General features: G+C 35.7%; 1 protein-coding gene across 1 annotated transcript; it reads left to right on the forward strand.

The window, feature by feature from the left end:
* Positions 7560 to 22398, forward strand: LOC109848688 (DUF21 domain-containing protein At2g14520). Its single transcript, XM_020418320.1, has 11 exons — positions 7560 to 8018; positions 8106 to 8182; positions 11088 to 11171; positions 11236 to 11349; positions 11450 to 11536; positions 13510 to 13649; positions 13736 to 13823; positions 14288 to 14361; positions 21076 to 21191; positions 21276 to 21565; positions 21848 to 22398. Exons 1-11 carry the CDS (start codon positions 7841 to 7843, stop codon positions 21908 to 21910), a joined length of 1311 nt encoding a protein of 436 aa, XP_020273909.1. The 5' UTR covers positions 7560 to 7840; the 3' UTR covers positions 21911 to 22398.

The following is a 22767-nucleotide window of genomic DNA, read 5'->3' on the forward strand; positions in this document are numbered from 1 at the left end:
CATTGGAGCTTATAGAACTCTTCGTCAGCTTTCCAACGCACTTTGAATCGCTCAAATCCGAGTTCGAACGAAGAATTTACAACGAAAGCGGATGAATACACCCAATGGAGTGTCTCGGACCAACGAGACACCCTACGGTGTCTCGGCTAAGGCCGAGACACCCTTGGGTGTCTCGAAGAGAGAGAGAGATTCGTCAGATCTACATCACCCGCATCCAATCCTTAGTATTATCCCGTTGTGGTAATTCTAAGAAGAGCAATTATCTCGCTTCGCCGAGATAAGCGCTACAGTTTCTCGATCCCTTCGTGGATAGACGAAGCTCTGCTCAATTCTTCAGCAATCAGATCTGATCGACGGTGGTCCACGGATAAACCCCGGCACAGGCAAAGATCCCACGCAAGCAGAAGACCGATAAACGATCTCTGCGTTTGTTTGATAAAGTTGTAAACTTTTTTTGTTTTCATTGTGTAAAAGTCTTATAAAAAGACTGATTTTTGTATTCGTTGTAAACGTCTGAAGTTTGTAATGAATCTCGCAATAAAACAAGCAACTTTCTCCACAAACAGTAGGTCTTTTATAATAGTACATTTCCAGTCTTTTTCTAGGATGACCTTTAATTTTATTTATTTCTGTAAAGTTATTCTCTACAGCCATTATTTCTGTTGACGGTATATCGTCAAAACTATCTGTATTAGACGATTCTTCTTCTATTTCAGAAGTAGATGGTAACACTGTATCAAGTGTATGGATTCTACCATTAGTTAATTTTTTAGCTAGACTTTCTATAATTTCAGGAGTAAGTTCAATATCTTTTTTGAATCCTGAAATATCAATTGGAGGTTTAATATTTGTTTTTTCTATCTTTCTTTGAGAAAGATTTGTTTTTTCTAAAAGTTTTAATGAGGATATAACCTCTGTTATTTTAGACACTAATTTGTCTAATACTTCTTCAACTCTTATAAGTTGTTCTCCTATTGTTTTTAAATAAATATTAGTATAATTATTTTGTTTTATAATTTTACTTAGCTCTTTCATATGTTCTTCATTGAACTCATTAGGCTTTATAAAAACCATAGCCTCTATAGTAGAGGGATAAACATCTTTTAATAGTAATGGGTCTGTTGATGGATTTATTGATCTAATAACTTTACCCGTTGATGTTTTCCACTGTTTTAAGTGGTCTTCTAAAACACTTATTTTATGATTTTGTTTTAAAACGTATCTTTTTAAAAACCATGGAACAAAAAATATTATTTTTTGCTTATAGTCTAACTCTATATAGTACTTATTTACCCAATTTAATTGGTCTTTTTTCGAAAAGTTTTTGAAAAACCAGCTTCGAAAATCTTTATTTTTCTCTAGGTAAAATTCTGTATTCAGAATTTCCCTTAAAGGACTCCCTTTTTCAAAATTCATCACTTCATTCTAAAACTCATATCCGTATTAGGAGGAGAAGCTTTATCTTTATATAAAGCATGTGGAATATTATTATCGGATATATTAATCCCTTGAACAGAACTGGTTCTATAAGATCCAGATCTAGAGAAAGAATTTCTAGTAGATGATGCCACATCAGATATTCTGATTGTTCTAGAAGGATTAAAAGTTATTTCAACCTCTCCATCAGTTGTTTGCACAATTTGATCAACATCTTGATTTATTATTGGCAGAGGTTGTATAGCATGGGGTATAACCCAATTTTCTAGGAAATTTATTTCTTCCCACTTAATCTGTCTATTAACAACAATATTTGACGATAAAACATTTGTCTCAACCATAACAGTTTTTCCTGGCTTCGAATGGTTCTTAGCTTTAGGAGCTAAAGTATTTAAAACTTTATAATGGATGCGATATATTATTGCAATTGTCTCGGATCCAGGAGTATAATTGTATCCGTGAGCCTTTATATTAAGACTAATAGCCTCTAAGATATTTGGATCTATTAATGAGAGGCTCAAATTTGGATAGACATTAAAGTATACTGGTCCATTACAAAGACTAGTTTCCATAATACCCATTAAAGATTGAGTCCAATTTAAACATCTCGAGTCTCTTAAACAGACTAATAAAGAGGCGTTTAAGCCAGATAAAGTCAAAGGATGAAACGCGATCTGTATAAGACCCAAATGTAAATATTTATATTTTTTCATATAAGGATTAACATCTGCAACTCCTAAGAATTGGATAGTTTGCTCTTCCCTATCGACTGTAGTAGTCCTTTCTAGGGTTTTAATATTTATTAAAGACTTATAGTCTAAAAAGCCAATTTTGTATATGTTCCTATTAGGAACATCTGGTATTATCCACTTATTAAGGGACTCTATATCAGTTTCATATTCTGTCAATTTAGCTTTCTTCACTTTTTTCATTTCAGTATAACTGGAAGGTCGAGCTGACGATTCTATGATGTCTGTCATCTTTTCTCTGTTTACAGATTTATCTTTTGATTATTTAACAAGTAAGGAGATAGAAATTTTATTTTTCTTTTTACTCTTTAAAACAATTTAGCAGAAAACTTACACGTCTGTCAACGTCTTACACTACCATAACCAGCCATCTCGACAACAATGGGTTTTACACAGCGCGACTTGGGTGACGTCCCATAAGTTTGCAAACTAAACTCTTAAAAAGAGAATGAGTGACGTCCCATAAGTTTGCAAACTAAACTCTTAAAAAGAGAATGAAAAGAACATATAAAACTTCTACATTCTTACAAATTAAAACATTTTAAAAAGAGAATGAAAAGAACATATAAAACTTCTACATTCTTACAAATTAAAACATTCAAAAGACAATCTGCAAAAGAGATTTAAGCAAACATAGAATAAAACATGGCTCTGAGACCAATTTAAGCATAATTAAAAAACAAAGAAAAGAGAGAAGACTTACAGAGTTCGACCTCCAATAGACAAGATAATATCTTTATTATACTCCACAATATTATACAATAGTTTTATTTTACAGAAGATCACTCAAGAACTTAACACTCTTACAAACTTTTTATTTTTTCTTACTTCAATACGATGCCCCCTTCTGCCTTCTTTCACTTCATATTTATAGACTCAACGACGAATCTTCGGCAGCCTTCTGAATTGACATAAAGTTGAAAGCGACATCGCAATATTCACAGAAGCCGCAATATGTATAGTCACCGCATAAGGAAAAGGTGATAGCGACACTTAGCATAAGAAGATTCTCCTTTAAGGAAAGTAAAGCTACTTTATAAAGCTGCTTTTTAAAGTAGCTTTTTGCTGTTTCTGGATGCTCTAGACGGCTCCCCGAGGCTCAATCTAGGATTTTTTATCTTCTTTATAAAGCTGGGCTTTTACCTTTAAGGTCTGGAGGATTATTGAAAATTTCTGCCCAAATATCTTCAGGATCTTGGGCATCCTGAATCAGGGTATCTTCTTCCATAGAAGATACATGACTATGAGTCTCTGAATCATCAAAGGCTTCAAAAAATTGCCTTCTAAAGTGTTCTAAGCATTTTTTTTTATTTCTGCTTCAGAACTTTGAGGATATTTTCTTCTCATTATTTTTTCCATTTTTATCATTGGGTTTTCCCTTTTAATTTCTTGAGTCATAGAAGACTCCAAAATAGAGGTATTTCTCTTGATTATTTCTTCTAATTCTTTAACTTTATCGTCAAGGCAAATACCCGTCCACCATCGGTATTGATAAGTTCTTTTAAGAACAGGAATATGTGAAGGGGTCCAGTCACATATAAGAGCCTAATTCCAAATCCAAGGTATTTCAACTTCTGCAAAGAAGTGTGCTAAGCACATGCCATCTATAAGCTGGCTTTCATCCATTCGAGATAATTTTGGATGTGAATCTATCCATGAGGAATATAATTTGAGAATTGGTTCAGGAATAATAGCAATTTCTATCCCGTAAATTTCTTTGTCGAAGCTTTTCTGGCTCTTGCATTAGAGCAACATCTTCTTGTTCTAAATATAGAACTATATCAGAATAGGGTTTATCGACCCATTTTGTTTCTTCCTTTACTATATTAGCAAAAGGTTCAGGAGTATTATCCTGTTCTACCATATCTTGTATTCCTTTATAAAAGGCTTTGGTATGTGAAGTATTGTTCTTTTTGGCGATAGTACGCCATGATATAGGTTGCTGAGATTGATGAGATTGCTGAGATGGAGTATAACTCCGATTTGAGATTGCATCTAGACCTATAAGGTCAGAATTTAAACTTGGATCGGGGCCACCTCTCCCCCTCGATGAAAAGGAGGATTTGCTCCGTCTCATTTGTACCCTGTAAAAATTCACGAGTTTATCCCTCTCCCCCCACCAACACCCTTCTTCCTCCTCCGTCAAGAAAACCCTCCTCCTTCCGTCTCCGAATCCCCTCCCCCAACAAGCTCCGCCTCCACCGCATCTTTGACCTCTTCGACCGCAACTCCGACGGCCTCATCTCCCCTTCCAAGCTCTCCCTCGCCCTCCACCGCCTCGGCCTCTCCGTCGACCCATCCAACCTCTCTCTCTTCCTTCTCCCCCACACCCCCGACGGGAGCATCCCGACGGCCTCGACTCCGTCGCCTTTTTTCTCTTTTGATGTAAAAATTGTAGCAACATCTTTCCTTTTTCTCTTTTTCGTTCATCAGATCCAGCATATGTATCTTCTTGTTCATCAGATCCAACTGGGTGTTTGCGATGGCGGGATCTTGTCTTCTGGCTCGTGGCTTACATGCACGGCTGGAATCGGGATGAGCATCCTGTTTGCTACAATGCCTATGGGGGTTTTCAAAGATAGAGAGATGTACAATAATGTTTTTGGGGACGACGAGAAATTGAAAAAAGTTTTTGAGGTGGAGGGTGCAAATAATGGAGAGGGGAGTCAAGTTGTTGCAGCTAAAGCCTGGAGATGCATCCAATCAGATCATGTCCCTGTTTCAGGATAATTAGCCTGGAGGCCTTTTTTTGATAGAATAGATTAGCCTAATTGATTTGTTTTGTATTTAACATGTTGTTCTAATGTTTATGTAGACACTGATTGTGGTTTGAGCTTGTATTAACTTGAGGTTGTTTTTTTATGTTGTTAGTGTTCTGATTTGGTGTAAATAAAATGATGTATGTTAGTGAATTTGATGTGTTCCAATTGTTTGAGAATTTCGTGAATTTGATATGTAAGTCTTGGTCTCGTATGACACCCTTGAATTATTCAATTAATCTTCCAAAATCACCCTAAGCTATGGGATTGGACTCACAAAACCCACTTAAAATTTAAAAAAAAATTAGGAAAACCTCCCCTCTTCGATAGAACTTCCCTGTATATAATCATGACATGATTATACAAATAATACATCAATACAAAATACATAATTCATAATATATAAACAATACAATGCACAATATACAACCATCTCTAAAGAACATAGAAGCATCGAAATGACAAACCAATCTGTATATTTCTTACTTGGAAATTAGAGCAGCATTTTCCATTACAACTTTGAAAATAAGAACAAAAGCTTTATCCCGATTTCTTGGGTTTGGCTATCTGTATTTAACTTTGACAGTTTCGAAGATAATTTGTCACTCAGCAAAAGTTGGACAAGCTGTATACAGTTCCAGCGACAAAACACAAATGACCATATTCAAGAGAGAGAGGTCGGATGGGTCAACAGAGAAGCTGAGGCGGTGGAGGGCGAGGGAGAGCTTGGAAGGGGAGATGAGGCCGTCGGAGTTGCGGTCGAAGAGGTCAAAGACGCGGCAGAGGCGGAGCTTGTTGGGGGAGGAGAGGAGAGGGAGAGGTTTGGGGAGATCTTCCCACGGTTGTTCGGTAGTCGACGGAGGGCGCACGGACGGCGGCGGTGTCGTGGCTGTAAGTTGGGGCTGAAATCGTGGGAAGGGGGGAGGGGAGAGTGATGGAAGAGTTTGGGGGAATTATGGAAAGAGAGAGATTTGGGGTCACTGGGGTACATGAAGGGGATTTTTTTCAAATACACGCTTCCAGTGCACGAGGGTGTATAGCTGGCAGCGCTTCTCCCTTAAATGCGTACGCATTTATGCATAGTTACACCCACCTGTAAAAACACATGTTTGAGCGTCAATATTAGCTATCAACACCTTTATTATGATCTACATGTCATCGAATGAGCGTGGATCAAATATCATGTGTCTTGGGCTTTTCTATCCTATAATTCAAACAACTCAAAATAACGGGCATTTTAGATATTGCAGACCATTTATTTCTAAGCCACTAGATGTATAAACTAGAAATATCTTATCTATGTGACATTTTTGATGAAATAATATCAAAATAAGAATATTCTAATAAACAAATATCCGAAAAAAATCCTCATCCAATTAAGAGAAATCATTCACTATCTTATACCAAAATATACCAATCAATTATCAATAATTTTGATTAATCAAATACGTTATAATGTTTTATGCCATGATATACTTATTCTTACAAGAATCACTACCCAAAAAAAGCAGCATATTTAGGTAGTATCCCCCACACCTTTGTTCCAGGTATCCATCCCGTCCGTCAAAAACGCTCCATGCATTAACTTCAATAAAACTAACATTATTTCTAAAAAACTCAAAATTACCAAAGCACCCCCAAAATCGTTAGTGGACCTCCTTTTTAGCGTAAAATTTAACACCCCCACGCCAACCAAAGGAAACTTTGTTGGGAGTTGCACAAAGCCACATGAACTTAGAAATTGGCAAAAAAATCCTTATAAACTTCGACTAGTTTCGTAAAACTCTTGGAAATCTTGAAAAGTTCAATCTAAAATTTGGGGAGAATCCCATTCTATACTCTGTTTGGGAAGAAAGGATAGATGAAATTAAAAAAAAACCAGTTACTTTATGATCTTTTAAAAAATGTATTTCAACATGTGAAGTTTATATAATGACAATGATATCTTTTCTTACTCCCGTGATAAGCAGGTATATTATGAGGACTACGGAGACAAATGAGCTTATTTTTGGCTAGAGACAACATTTCGGCCAAATTGAGTCACATGATCCTCACATACAGCCAACGTTGCTGACAACATGACGGTAATTGGGATCAATTAAATTGCGAAAAGAAGTTTTTTCTAACGTTAGGGCTCAAAAGTAGGGTTCAAATTGAGAATTTTGTTTGTAAATTGACTAGGGCAACTAAAATTGGAGTTAGATTCTTTATCCTCAAGCTCTTGCTCATGGTCAGGTTCAAGTATGAGCATGCAAGAAGTCAACTAATGGCTTAACGAGATGAAAAACCCTAGTTACCTTGCCATGTAAGCCTACTTAACCCACATCAGCTGTATGTGAGGAGTCACATGACTCAATTTGATTGAATTTTGGTTTTGACCAAAACATATGCTACTTTGTCGTCATAGTCCATATAATACACCAAGTTGTCGCAGGAGTAAGAAAATATATCAATGCGTCACTAAGAGTCAACAAAATATACAAATTTGGTAATTTTGCCATAATCTGAGAGAGCTTTATGAAAAGTGAAAATTCTGAAAGATTAAGGGGGTTTGTTCTAATTTCCAAAGTTCGGAGGCTTACTCTTGGTGATAGCGGTGCCACAACAAAATCACTAGCAGACGTCTCCCTCTTGTTAACGTCGGTTCGAGTTGATAGCGGTGCCACAACAAAGTGGTCCCCACCACCACCCCTCACTCCCCTCCACCTGTTCCCCTCGCCGGAGCTCCGCATCCTCCGGTGTCGACAAAAGAAACCCTAGGAAACAAAAAGGCGTCACCTTTTTCAAACGCCTCAACTTATTCCCCAAATTAAAGTGGATGCTTTGTCTTCATACAGAAGCAATTAAGCTCAGTTATCAAGCTGCTGCTTCTAGTTTCTTCTTCTTCTTCTTTGAATGGCGGTTGAGTATCACTGCTGCGATGCGAGCTTCTTCGTCCACATTCTGATCATCACTCTTCTCGTTCTCTTCGCCGGGCTCATGTCGGGGCTCACGCTCGGCCTCATGTCGCTCAGTCGCGTCGACCTCGAAGTTCTCGAGAAATCTGGGACGCCTCAGGATCGCAAGCACGCTGGTAACTTGATTTTATGTCGATTTCCCCCCCCTATTTTTGGTGAACGGCTTGGGTCGTTGATTTAGTTTATGTTTGGGATTTGAACAGCGAAGATATTGCCGGTTGTGCAGAAACAACATTTGCTACTTTGCACTCTTTTAATCTGTAATGCTGCGGCCATGGAGGTAATTTCTTTTTTCTTTTTTTTTGGATAATCAGTTACATGGGGTTATATTTTGGGTAAGTTACAAGAAACCTCCTTCGGCTTTCCCCTTTTTTTTATTTTAAAAACACCTAATCTATTATAGTTATTGAAATATTAGCTCTTAAAAAGTTTTAGCGGTAAACTTGTGATGCATGTGAAAGGATTAGTTTTAAATTCGGCAACTGTTGTTGTTGTTTTTATATAATATGCATATGTATTTTACCTGTGCTCACACAGGTGAGTATTACAAATAAAACATCGCAGTTAGATGAAACATAAGACATTCACATATTGGTTTAATCTAAAGTAATATCACGCCTAAACCTCAATCTTGTGGTGCTTGCATTATAATTTCAACTTAATTAGAAAAATATATGTGATTTTAAAATATCCATAAAACATCTTAAGAATCAAATATTTATTCCTAGAATAATCTTAAGAACCCATTAGGATTTCAATATAATTATTAGAACATATTAGATAAAGATGGGAGAATTTGTGATACTATTTTGTGTAATTTGTGTAAATAATTTGTTCATTGTATTGTATATAGTAGGAAATACTTTTCTTTTTAATTTTTAAATCCTCACATGTTATATATTTTTTATGGTGTCTTGTTTTCTATTAATACTTTAAAGAGAGATACGGGTGAACCAAAAACCCCTCTTTATAAAAATTTGTAAAGACATAACATCAAATCAATAAATAACAAAAAAAGAAAAGAAAAAATCATTAATAATATTTTAAGATGAAGACTAATTCACCAACTTTAAATATCATTTGACACATGTATAATTATATATTTATGATTTTAGATTTAATTTTAGAAGAACACCCTCAATTATGGTGGCTCAAGTATTTTAATTTGAGAAAACTACCCTAAAGTTGGGGCATATTATAGATAACCCCACTTGACTTTGAAAATTAGAGAAAACATTCTCAACTATGGGGTGTCTCACAAAATCCCCCTAATCTTTCACATTTTTCTCACTAAACCCCCTTGACCCCTTGACGACATTTCTAAATGTAACATAACTGAAATAGCCTTTTAAAAATCAATCTATTCAATTACAAAAAAACCCAACCGGTAGAAAAGAATAATTTTCAAATTACAATGCTTTTTACCCTCTTTCTCCTCTCTTTCACTTATCCTAAAAATTCATAGTATTTTTTTTATGATTGAGGAGTATTTTAGACTATTCTCTGTCACTTGTCATGTAATATGCTAGACCTAATAATGCTTGCTTTCAGGGCGTAAAGTGATTAGAGTTCATGGTTTTTTTTTAAATTTTCAAACTTGAGAGGGATATCTACAATAAGCTCAAACTTGAAGGGGTTTCTCAAATTAAAATAGTTGAGGGGGTTTTCTGAGACACTGTATATTTGAGCAGGGTTATGTGAGGAAAGGTAAACTGGTTATCTCAAATTTTCATAGTCAAGGGGAGGTGTCGACAATATGCTAACTTGATGGGTTTTTCTCAAATTAAAATAGTTGAGGGGTGATTTTCTAAAATTAATCCGTGATTTTATGTAGAGATGCTCTTTACATGAGTTTTTTCTTTGATTTCTATATTTAAATATATAATTAATATATGTTATGGATAGTTAAAATCTGATAATGAATAAAAAAATATTTGATTGTTAAAATTTCTAATCATAAATCGTTTTAATTTGATGAGAAAACTTAGGTGAATATAAGAATAGGTGTCCTAATGTTATCGGCTAATAGGATAAAGAGACATGTCGATTCAACCAAACATCCTCAACTATTTTAAGCTAAGAAGACCACCCTAAACTTTGGGCATATTATAGATAACTCCACTCAACTTTAAAAATAAGAGAAAAGCCTCTCAACTATGGGGTGTCTCACAAAATCCTCCTAATTTTCACACTTCTACCAAACCCTATTGACATCATTTCAAACGCAAAATAATTGAAATATGTTCTTGAAAATCAACCAATTCAATTACAAAGAAACCGCCAACTGGTAAAAACGAACTATTTTAAAATTTGTAATGTTTTTTTGCCCTCTTTCTCCTCTCTCTCTCTCTCTCTCTCTCTTATTCTAAAAAAATCAGAGTAATTTTTTATGATTGAGGGGTAGTCATGCATGCTAGACCTAACAATGTTAACATTGAGGGCGTAAAGCGAGGAGGAGTTCGTGGAGATTTCTCAAAATGTCAAACTTGAGGAGGGTGATCCTCAAATTAATTTTTTTTTTTTTTTTGGGGGTGGGGGGGGTTGGCGGTAGGGGTGTATGAGACATGCTATATCTGAGGAGGTTTAAGTGAGGAAAGTTCAAGGGGTCATCTTAAATTTTCATAGTTAGGGGGGTTATCTACGGTATGTTCAAACTTGAGGGGGATTTTCTCAAATTAATATAGTTGAGGGGGTTCTAAGATTAAACCATGATTTATATATAGAGCTCTTAACATGGGTTTTTCTTTAATTTCTATATTTAAATATATAATTATGAGATTTTTTAATTATGGATAATTATAATTCGATAAAGATTACAAAATATTTAATTATTAGAATTTTCTAATTATGGATATTTTTTACTTTGATAAAAATTATAAGGTGAATATAAGAATAGGTGTCCTGATAGGATAAAGAGACATGAAAGTACTTATGATATGACACATGTCAACTTTTTGGGTCTTTAGAATATGATACATGTCAATTTTCTATGACTATAGCAATTCCACCAATTTCTCATTATATATAAGGGAGGGATTCTATCATCTTCTTCATATACGACGGGGGGTTACATTACATTACAAATGTACACAATTATGATTAGATGAAGGTTTATTAACAAAATTTCTCGCCTTATTTATCATTGTTAATAATTTTATAGTGAGAAGTTTTGTTCGTGATTGCAGACTCTTCCTATTTTTCTTGATAGCCTTGTCTCGGCGTGGGGTGCTATATTGATTTCAGTGACGTTGATACTTCTTTTTGGAGAGGTGAACTGAGCAATTTGAATTGAGATGATTTGATATCCAATTCTAAGTGTGTTTATATGTGCAGATTATACCCCAATCTGTCTGTTCGCGATATGGATTAGCAATTGGAGCAGCAGTTGCGCCGATAGTTCGTGTGCTCGTATGGATTTGCTTTCCGCTTGCATATCCAATTAGCAAGGTGACATTTGATTAATTTTGCAAATTTATTGAATCATATTCGAAGGATAGTTTACTTAGCAAAATTATCTAACTACTATTATTTATTGAATATGCAACAGTTGTTGGACTATCTGCTGGGAGATGGACATGTAGCTCTTTTCCGTAGAGCTGAGCTGAAAACACTTGTGAATTTGCACGGAAACGAGGTCAGATTTCTAGTTATATTCAACGTGTTGAGTATAGGGTAAATTACTAGATTGACAAAAAAGTTACACCCCTTTACTAACAAGACCTAAAAAGTGACGCCGATGACAATAAGACCTAAAAGGTGACCCACTTTACCAACAAGGCATATCAGATCACCAAATTTTTTTTATCTGAGCGGCAAAATTAACATTTTTTGCATATGTACGCCTCATATTTCCCATATTTACAAATTTACCTCCCAAATTCTAATGCTTGAAAATAATCCAACTCTCTCGTCCATCTCTTCCATCCCCCTCTCTTCCTAGTCCCCAGCTCCCCTTCTCTTCCACCCCCTCTCCCCTTTCCTCCTCCCCCACATCCTCACCCTCCCTCCTCCTCACATTCCTTCTCCAATCACATCCCTCTTCCCAACCTCTCTCTCCTCTCTCCCCTCACTCTTCTCCTCCCCCCTCTCCCCTCTCCCCTCTCCCCCTCTCCCGAAGAGGAGGAGGGAGTGGAGGAAGGGGAGGAGAGAAGGGAAAGGAGAGCGAGGGAAGAGAGGAGAGAGAAAAGTTGAGAAGAGGGGTATATATGCAAAAAGCTCTAAGTTTTTTTTAATATTAGAAGTTGGGGGATAAATCTGTAAATATGGAAGATTTGAGTGGTATATATATGCAAAAATCCCTTAATTTTCTTGCTCATATAAAAAATCTGGCGAACAGATATGCATTTTGAGTTTTAGACCTTCTTGTCATCAGCATCACTCTTTAGGCCTTGGTAATGGCGTGTCACTTTTTATGCCAATCGGGTAATTTAGCCGTTGATTATATCTATTCAGTTTTCACATACTGTCAACTCTGTTCTCGTAATGATTGGAAACCAAGCTTGACTTAAATGGGGTGTCTCTTGCTTGATTACTGTCAACCACTACTGTATATCAAAATCCTTAAAATAGTACCATTGAGATTTGGGTAGTGTATATTCTGTTGCCAGAAACATATATACATAACACAACCGGTTGTACTGGAACTCTTCAAATTTAGACTTTTGGCATTACATACACTCAGATTCTAAGGATACTTGGTAATTTAAGTAATAATGTCGCAATTTCGCTGCTTACTTATAGCTTTTTGCATGTAAAATATAAACCAGATTGTATCAGATAAAATTCAAAGGTTTTTGTTGAGCTCAAGCCGAATTTCTTTAGTTAATTATTAATCAATTACTTAGCTATGTATATATTTTGCATCATGCTTGTGCTGTATCATATACTTCTAAGGTACGTCACTAAAACAATTGACACCCATGTGTCGAGTTAAGAGTGTGTACCCAATCTTCTGCAAGCAGAAGTGAGGTGTATGTTGTTTATGCTCTCTCCCTTTGCTGTAGATGATGCTATATGATTGGTATGTTTAAATCCCATGTCATATTCATTTGATGTGCATCTGCTCTACATCAAAGCTGATAAATATGTTACTTTCTTACATTGTTCCTAATTGTTCTTGGTGGAGAATAGCACATGCTTAACATGAATGCAGCATAAATCTCCATATGTTGCATGATGCCAAATGTATAGACTAATATAATACTGTATATTGATACTGTGTTTTCTTTATATGCTGCTACTTTTTATCATGGCAAAAGAGTATATATTAATTATGCCCCACCTAGCTTAAGATTCTTGCTTCATCCTTAAGTCCTCTAGATCTTCAAGTTTCTGTGTCCTGCCTATTGGAATGGAAACATTTCCTGCATCAAACAATGAATAAAATTAGCCATTGGTCATTACATATTTTCAATTTCATGAATAATATATGATGTTGATGTAGGTCTGGTACATATCCTTTGACTGTAATCAGAAACTAAAGAGATAACGATAACATCAGTAATATTACTAAGCTGGTAGTCGAATTTATGCTCTTACAGATTTGTGTTACTAAGTCATTAATTTTTTTTATTTTTTATTTTTTATTTTTTGCTGACTTGTAAATAGGCTGGCAAAGGCGGAGAGTTAACCCATGATGAAACAACTATCATAGCTGGAGCACTTGAACTTAGTGAAAAAAAGGCAAGGGATGCCATGACTCCTCTATGTCAAACTTTTGCTATTGATATCAATGCCAAACTTGACAGGTATTTCCCGCATTCATCGCGTTGAGAGACATGAAGTTGTTCCCTGCTACTTGTGATATTGACTTTGTCTGGGATTTTTTATGCAGAGATTTAATGAAGATGATTATGGATAAGGGGCACAGCAGAGTGCCAGTTTACTATGAGCAGCCTTCAAATATAATTGGACTTGTATTGGTATGTTTCAACTAATGTTTTTGTTTAAAGCAATTAATAATGTTTCCATTATTAAAGCAATGTGCAGATGTTCTTGTTTTCTATTAGCATAGGGATACTCAAGCCATTGGTCCACAGACCTAACAGAGTTGGATGCTCCCAATTGAAGAAAATTAAGGGGATATTTTCTTCTTTAGCCAATACAAACTTATGTTTGCGGACCACTGATAGAATTAATATCACTCTTTCTGAATGTAGGGCATCAGAATTCGTAATGCCCTTGTTTCTTAAAAGGGAAATGCAACTTCAAGTTCTTCTTTAGCTATTTCAAAAACGTAGTGGCCTTCATATGATCAACATTGATGTTCATAAAAATATTTTAACTCTATATATGTGATTAACAATGAGTTATGTGGTATGATTCAATCATATTCAGGTAATGTCTGTCTTCATCGACGATACTTAGAATTCTATCTTCCATGCAGGTGAAGAACTTGCTAGCCATTAACCCTTCCGATGAGGTAGCTGTTAAGAATGTCACCATCCGCAAGATTCCACGGTAAGCTTTAGCCTGAAAGAAATCAGTTGGAATAATCTATCAAAACTGGAGCTGTCAAATCTGCTGATTTCTCCACACTTACATCTTGCCAAATTTCAGTAATATATCAAAATTGGTACATGAGACTTCTATAGAACTTAAGTAATGCCACCTTAATTTATGATTAAGAAAGTTCTGTTTGGTTATTCAACATAGTTGGTTTTCCCCCTCCATATTTGGCATCCAAAAATTGAGCCGATCTGTTAACTGTTGAACATGGTGGGCAATTGCTTAGCGACAATGTTAACATGGCTCAAGGAAAGCAATACATTTAGTTAAACTATTTGCCTGAGAAACTGAGTGTGTTACTAAAGAGATCACGCATTCTGAATCTTCCTCCTGATAATATTAAGTCATGTATTAACTTTTGGGGATTTGGCTTGTTCGAAGTCACTTAGATACAATATTACCAAAACTGGATCTGTGAATGGCCATTGATTTTGTACACCAGGATATTTTTAGCAAAATTCAGTAATTGCATCTGCACTTGTATCAAGAATAAACACCTACATAATACAGATCTATTTCACCAGTGAGAGTTTTTTAGTTTTTAATACAATTGAAAATTTTCCATCTTTGGATTGAAAACGTTGTGCTAGTTAGACTAGCCGACTATTTAACATAGCAGAAATTAGTGAACGACTAAAAGGTATTAATGAAAGAAATAGATTATCTAATGTTACAAGTTTACAACTTGACAACTAATGCAACACCTCTTTAGTGACACTTTAGTAGTTTTTAGAGTTAATCTGGCAAAGATTTTATTTTCTTTTAAATCGACTAGTGTAGAGGAGTTTTCTCTCAAATTTAATATCTATTTTAGCATCTCTCTTCAGCATAAATATACGTAAATCTTCTCGTTCCCTCACTAATTTAGTAGGAAGTTTTATTTTTCCCTAATTTTGTGTCGTTACTTTTGATCCCTGCATTGATCATAGACTTTCGTTCTCACTCTATTCCAATGCCAACTATCACACATTTTATCTGGAGTTGCATCATTTGCTTTAGATTTGGACTCCATATAGACAGATGTAGGATTTATTCCTAAAAAGAGACGGTTCTGCTGTGGTGCTGAGGAAGATTCCAGCAACAAAAGGAAAATTTAGTAGGAAGTTTTCTTTTCCCTAATTTTGTGTCGTTACTTTTGATCCCTGCATTGATCATAGACTTTCGTTCTCACTCTATTCCAATGCCAACTATCACACATTTTATCTGGAGTTGCATCATTTGCTTTAGATTTGGACTCCATATAGACAGATGTAAGATTTATTCCTAAAAAGAGACGGTTCTGCTGTGGTGCTGAGGAAGATTCCAGCAACAAAAGGAACATTAGGCCTTATGTTTGTCAATATGGCTGTGCACGGTTTCCTTGGGAGTTAGCAATCAAGAGCAGGCAATTCATAATGTTAGAGGATCTTTATATTCTTATTTTTGTGGTTAATCTCTTGGCCTATTCTCACATTATGTCAGGCTTATACTATTTTAAGTTTCTCTTCCCAAGTTTAATTCCCAGAATTTGTTTCTTGGAAGTACTGAATTTAAGAACAACTTTTTTCTTTTTCGTCTTTCTAAAAGGTTCTGCTTTAGTCGACAATGCTGGCGGTTGATTAGGCTTTATATTTTCCAAATTCATTTCATCAATATGTTTTCCAATTTATTCATTAGTTAAAACAGAATCTGTCATGAATGCTTTTGATACCTATACAAGAGAGACATAGTAGTCCATACACAGATTCCACTTTTCTGAAGTAATCATACTCAGTAACCCAGCTGATGTCCCAGCATCACTGTGGTGTAAGCATTCATGGTAATAGCATTGGAGGAACATTGTTTATATGTTTGTGGAACTGTCCCTGAATTCGTGTCGTGTTGAAAACTGTTCAGAAATAAACAGATACGTCTAATGGTGATTGGTTTAAGATATTTCTGATGCTTGATTTGAAGCATTTGAACCACTAAGTGACTATAGCTTGTAGTCCTATATGAAGCCATGAAGGAATTCGAAGGGGTATTAGACTATGGTTCATCAGTATGGTTTCCGAGTTTATTTATTAGTTAAAAATAATATGCCATGAATGATTTGACACCTGTACAAGAGAAACATTAATACTCCTTACACAAATTCCACTTTTCTGAAGTAGTCATACTCTGTAACCCAGGCCATACCTCAACATCACTGTGGTGCAAGCATTCTTGTTAATAGCACTAGAGTTGTTTATATGTTTGTGGAACTGTTCCTGAATTAGTGTTGAAAACTGTTCAGAAATAAATAGATGCATCTAATGGTGATTGGTTTAAGATATTTCTGATGCCTGATGTGAAGAACTTGAACCACTAAGTGATGTATCAACATAGACTTCTGCTTGTAATCCTATATGAAGCCATGAAGGAATTCAAAGGGATATTAGAATATCACGTTAGGCCTTTCCATCTCATTGGCATAGGTCATGGGAAATACTGCCTAGCCAAAATAATAACAAAATAAAAACGAAATCCAAATGAGAGAACTTGCAAGATTTTTATAGTGATTTAGATAGAAATCCTACATTCACTCTTCCTTCTCAGGAAGGGCCTTCCCCACTCTGATCAGAGTTTTACCTGAATCACAATCCGATTCAGTAGGCTTACAAAGACTACACCATTAAATTTACCCAAAATCAGTCATCTAACCTACCTCCTCATAGATGAGTAAAACACCTGGTCCTAACTAGTTCTAACCCTAATTATCACTCGCTTGAGTACGCTATAAAAACAAGATAAAGAACAAACTAACCAAACTGTTTAGGCACAAATTAAAACGATCTCACAACCCTTTTAAGCAAATTGTTCTTCAAAAGATATAAGCAAAGATCGATGAAGAAGCAGTGATGACGTTGAACGCGAAGGGCAATTCTTCTCACTGAGACGATCCTTAGATGCCAAGCACAACGAAAAATGTTTGACGGGGCTCCGAGGATTAAAATCACAAATCAACATCTCATTCAAAACGCTACAATAAATCTCCTTATTTCTCAGAGCATGAATCTCTACAAAATATGATCTCTTGCTATCTTAGATAACATTTGATAATGAAGTATAGAGATATAAAAATCTGTAAGAGACCTAGAAGAACTCACTCCTAAAAGCTAGCTTGTAGTGGGAGGGAGCCCATATCCCTTATAAACCCACATTAAGTCACCCATATAACTGATGTGGGACTAAATGGATCTTAACATACCACCACGCTTTCGATCCCATCGCCTACGTGAGCTGGCTTTGCACTAGTCTAGTCCCGATCGAACACCACAATCCCGACATCACCCTTTTGGCTTTGCACTAAACTAGTGGTGGTCACTGCAATATTGGCGTCACCATCCACATCGCTCGATGGCAACCATAAGTTAGGTTCGGCTCTAATACCACTTGCAAGAGACCCCGGAGAACTCACCCTTAAAAGCTAGTTTGTAGAGGGAGGGAACCCAAATCCCTTATAAACTCACATCAAGTAACCCATATAACCAACATGGGATTAAATGGACCCTAACAGAATTATAGTAAAAGTTGGAGATGAAAGGGGTCGACAAATTGTTGGGATTAAATCACTAAATCTACTAACTAGCGTCATCACCTTTGACAGTAAAGCATGACCATCGATGGTCCCTGCTCACCATCAATGGTTACTTTGTAGTCCATTGATGGTTCAAAATCTAGTTTCTGGAATTGATCGAATGTTTATTGTAGTCCAATGCTATAGCTGATCATCAATGAGTCCTCGTAGTCCATCGATGGTGCTGAATCATGTTTCTGTTTTTCTCCGATTGTGCACTATAATCTATCGATTCACTAATGGCAATCAATGGTTGCCTCGTGACCATCGATGGTGTGAAGGCTGAAATTAACATTTATGTTGATTTTTGCATCGTTTTGCCCTGTATCTCTCATATACTTGTTTATACCTGAAATATATCATCTCAAACAATCATCAGTAACAAATAAGAGTTTGTTACTACTCAAACAAGAGAATTGTACGAACAACATTCTAACAAATATCATTTTAGGTTGAAAGACGATTAGTATACTTAACCATTATCAGGCATATGGAAAGGCTACGTGATGTCAAATAGAAATCCAGAATAGTTAGGAAAAGTGGAGAGCACGTTTGAAGTATGAAATATAATAAGCAAAACTTTAAATAGGCAATGCTACCTTAAGAAAGGCAATGCTAACTTAAGAAAGTACGAGAAACTACTTAAAATTTAGATAATGATGGAATGGAAAATTTGAGTAGAAGTTATTGAAACTAACACTAAGCTCTTGGGGCTCTATACATCTCATAAAGAATCAGAGAAGCGGGAAAATTGGGTCCAACTCATTAAACATAATAAACAAAACTTTACATAGGCAACCTTAATGTAAGAAAGTAAGACAAATTACTTCCAATTTAAATAATGATGGCATGGAAGATTAAATAAAAGTTATTACCATGGAAAATTAAATAAAAGTTACTGAAACCAACGCTAAGCTGTTTGGGCTTTGTACATCCCATTAAAATCAAATTCAGTGAAAAAAATTTCGTCCAACAAACTTTAGTAAGATGGATCATGTATAGAGCATACAACTGTCTTTTCAAGAGCAGGTTCTAATAATCAATTGTAGCTAAAGGGCTGCTTGTTTGGCTAAAAAAAAAGGAAATCAGAGAACGGGAAACCTATTTCTAAGAAAACTTGTTTTATGGTTGTTTGGTTGGCTAAAAAAAGAAAAAAAATCAAAGAATAGAAGAAGAGATGAGTTGTCACTATATTATTGGATGATGTGGGTGATTTTTTAAGAAAACTTGTTTTGAGATTGTTTGGTTGGTTAAAAAATAAGGAAATGAATTATAAGAAACCTATCTCCTATAATAGGTTCTTTTCTTGTGCTCGGTTCATTCTTAAAATAAGAAAATAGATGAGATGAGATGAGTTGTCATTATATTATTGGATGATGTGACCCATACTTAAGAAAATCAATTTCCTTGGTTTTTTTGAAGAAATGGGTGGAAATAAAATTTTAATGAGATGAGATGAGTTGTCACCATTTTATTGGATGGTGTGAGTGATTTTTAAAGATGAGATGAGATGGAGATGAGATGAGTTGGATGATGTGACTAATTTCTTGTGTTTGGTTTAGTTTTAAAAGTAAGAAAAATGAGATGAGATGTGATGAGTTGGTGGATAAAAATAATATTTTATTGGATGATGGTGGTGAGTTTTAGGGATGGAAATGGATGAAAATAATATTTTATTGATTGAAGTGCATAGATTTCCTTTTCTTGGTTTTTAGGAAACCAACCAAACAGCCCTAAGTCATGTTTCGGAAGTCAAGAGTAAATTCACGTCTTTTTCTTAGTTTTCTTGCATTTTCTTGCTCTAGTTTCCCGATAAAATCTTGGCATAATTGCACCTAACTACTCTATAGTTTCACCTATTTTGCACATTTATACCCTAGTTGTATTTGGTTACAATTAAATACCCTAGAGTTTCTAAAAGTTGCATTTTAGTACCCTCCGGTTATACAAATGTGAGACTTTCGCTTTGAATATTCTCATGCAACACTCACATGCTAATGTCAGAACATTTTAACTCTCACTATTTTGTTAAATTTACTGTTAAACCTACCAAAATCCTATGTTAGGATAGATTATGGTAGGCTTAAAATAGGATTTTTGATGGGTTTAAAAATAGATTTAACAAAAAATAAGGAATAAAATGTTCTAAAGACAACATGTGACTGACGCATGAGAATATTTTTGGGGTGTGGCCGCGTAGGGGGTTAGGGGGATTCTCACCTTTGCATAACCGAGGGTCCTAAACTGCATCTTTTAAGAATTTTAAGGTATTTAAGTGCAATCAAATACAACTGGGGGTAAATATGTGCAAAGTAGGTGAAACTAAGTGAAATTAAACCCCCAAATCTTTCAGCGATTATATCTACATAATGGGGTCAGAAAGGGTTCGAGCCTTTTTGTTGTCAAATTTATGTTGATTCAATTCACACTTGGACCATATTTTCATCACAACACACAGGTACTACATTTTTGGCCAAGGCAAGTTGGGCTGCTCGAGACTAGCCATGAGATTTAGAACTTCATTTCACGGTCCTTAATAGTTATTGCAGTTTTGTTGGAGAAGATGAATATGGTCTACAGGAGGCTAAGGCATGATACTCAGAAGGCAGCTGGTGGATGCACATTTCTGAAATTCCCTATTAGTTATTGCAGTTTTGTTGGAGAAGATGAAAATGGTCTACAGGAGGCTAAGGCATGTTACTCAGAAGGCAGCTGGGGGATGCACATTTCTGAAATTCTCTATTTAGAAAAACTTGACTGAACTTTTCACTTCAAATTGGAGTTCTCCATATAGTCATTTCCCCCTGGCAAGCATCCGCCTAATCTCTTAGGGCATGTGATGTTTCCCTTCACATACTGGTCAATTAGGTGGGGAATATCATGAAAGAAACTACCTATGGTTGGTTATTACCATTGGCCTTCAACATGTGGCCATAATATTACTCCCTGCAAAGTGTATTTGGTATCTTTTTCAACATCTTATGTTGCTTTACTACTATATTGAGAAGCTAGCTGATTGAACCAATTAACTTTGAGATCAGTATTTAAGGAATTCGTGGTATATTGAACTATGTCCTTTGTTTTGCTAGGGTTTTAGAGGACATGCCTCTATATGACATTCTAAATGAATTCCAAAAGGGCCACAGTCATATGGCAGTTGTAATAAAGCGGAGCACTCCCGTAGAACAACAAAATGGAGATGGTGGTAATTTCCTAAACAATCTCATTATCATAACTTTTCTCCAGTAGTATTAAATCTCACATTTTATTGCCATTGTTATGCTAATAGAGAAAGATGTGAAATTGGAAATCAAGGTCGATACGCCCAACAGAGATAAACCTGAAGAGAAAGTTATAAAAGTGAAGAGGCCACTACAAAAGTGGAAGAGTTATCCTTCAGGTGTTCTACAGCGAGAAGGAAGCCTTCGAGAAGGAAGCCTTCGAGGTGGTAGGAAATGGTCGAAAGCTGCAATGGCTGATGTTTTGCAAATTGATGATAAGCCACTACCGAAGTTAAATGAAGATGAAGAGGCTGTTGGGATTATAACCATGGAAGATGTCATCGAAGAGCTATTGCAGGTTAACTCTTTACTAGATATTGACCATTGTTTTGTGCTTGTGAAAAACTTCTGCATTTTTCATAACCTATTTCCAGATAAGCACCAACTTTTCTTGGGTTATCTGAAAAAAATTTAGGGGTGAACTGACATTTCCAAACTTTTTTTTGGGTTATCTCAAAATAGGTCAAATTCTTGGTTCTTTTATTTTTTTAATTTTTTTATTTTTTTTTTAAATTTTTATGTGTGGTGTGGTGAAATTTGCCTTGAGTTCAATTCAGACGATATTATTTTGTGAATGCAGGAAGAGATCTTTGATGAGACGGATTACCCAGAGGATCAGTTAACTGATGGTGTCTGGCAATAATACTGGCACTAAAGAACGAGGATGTGAAGGCCAATTGCGTCGATTTGGCATTGAAATGTCAAAGAACAAATTTTGGGAGTTTTGTGGCTTTAGTGAGTGATGAAAACGAAAGGCTTGAATTTGCATGGATGGATATGAAAACGCGTGTATTGTAAATGATTATAGTTGATGATGAAAGGTGAACCAATGCAATTCTGTGCCCCTTCCTCTCACATGTTTATCAACACTGAGCACGGCACTTGCAAAAATTGAGGGATAAATGAAGATTGAATAGTCTGTTAGGTTTTGGATCAGGGTTTAGATGGAGCCTCAATTTGGAATCATGTTGTGTGCGGCGCGATACTTTGCTTTTTGTGAAGGAAGGCAGTAGCAGGTTTTGCAGGGTATAACAAGACGGCTACGTAATTTTTGATTGGTGTTGATTGGTAAGTTAGTGTTGGATATTTATCGCTTCTGGTGTAAAAATTATGACCTACAATCCTCGTTAACTTGGGTATTTTGTGATGGTATTAGATTGATTATACTTAGGTCCCTATTTAACTTAGATATTTTGAGATGGTATCAAAACGATTCATACTTGGGTTCCCTATCCAACTTTGTGTTTACAAATGTCTTTTTGTAACTTTTCTATATTTATATCAGAACCCCGAAGTTATAGTGAAGATCGAGGGTTATAATTTTATCCTTGAATGACTCACAATCTGTATGTCTGTCTAAAAGATTAAATTATAGCCATCATCAATGACACGCATTACTTTTCCTTGGCAAAGAGGAGGACCTTGAAAAGTGCTCAGGTTGTTTGTACGCAAGCAAATACAGTTCTGACTGGCAGCTAAGTTTGAATTAAGACCAGCTAA

This window comes from Asparagus officinalis, chromosome 7 (genome assembly GCF_001876935.1).
Source record: "Asparagus officinalis chromosome 7, Aspof.V1, whole genome shotgun sequence".
In the NCBI taxonomy this organism is placed as follows: Eukaryota; Viridiplantae; Streptophyta; class Magnoliopsida; order Asparagales; family Asparagaceae; genus Asparagus; species Asparagus officinalis.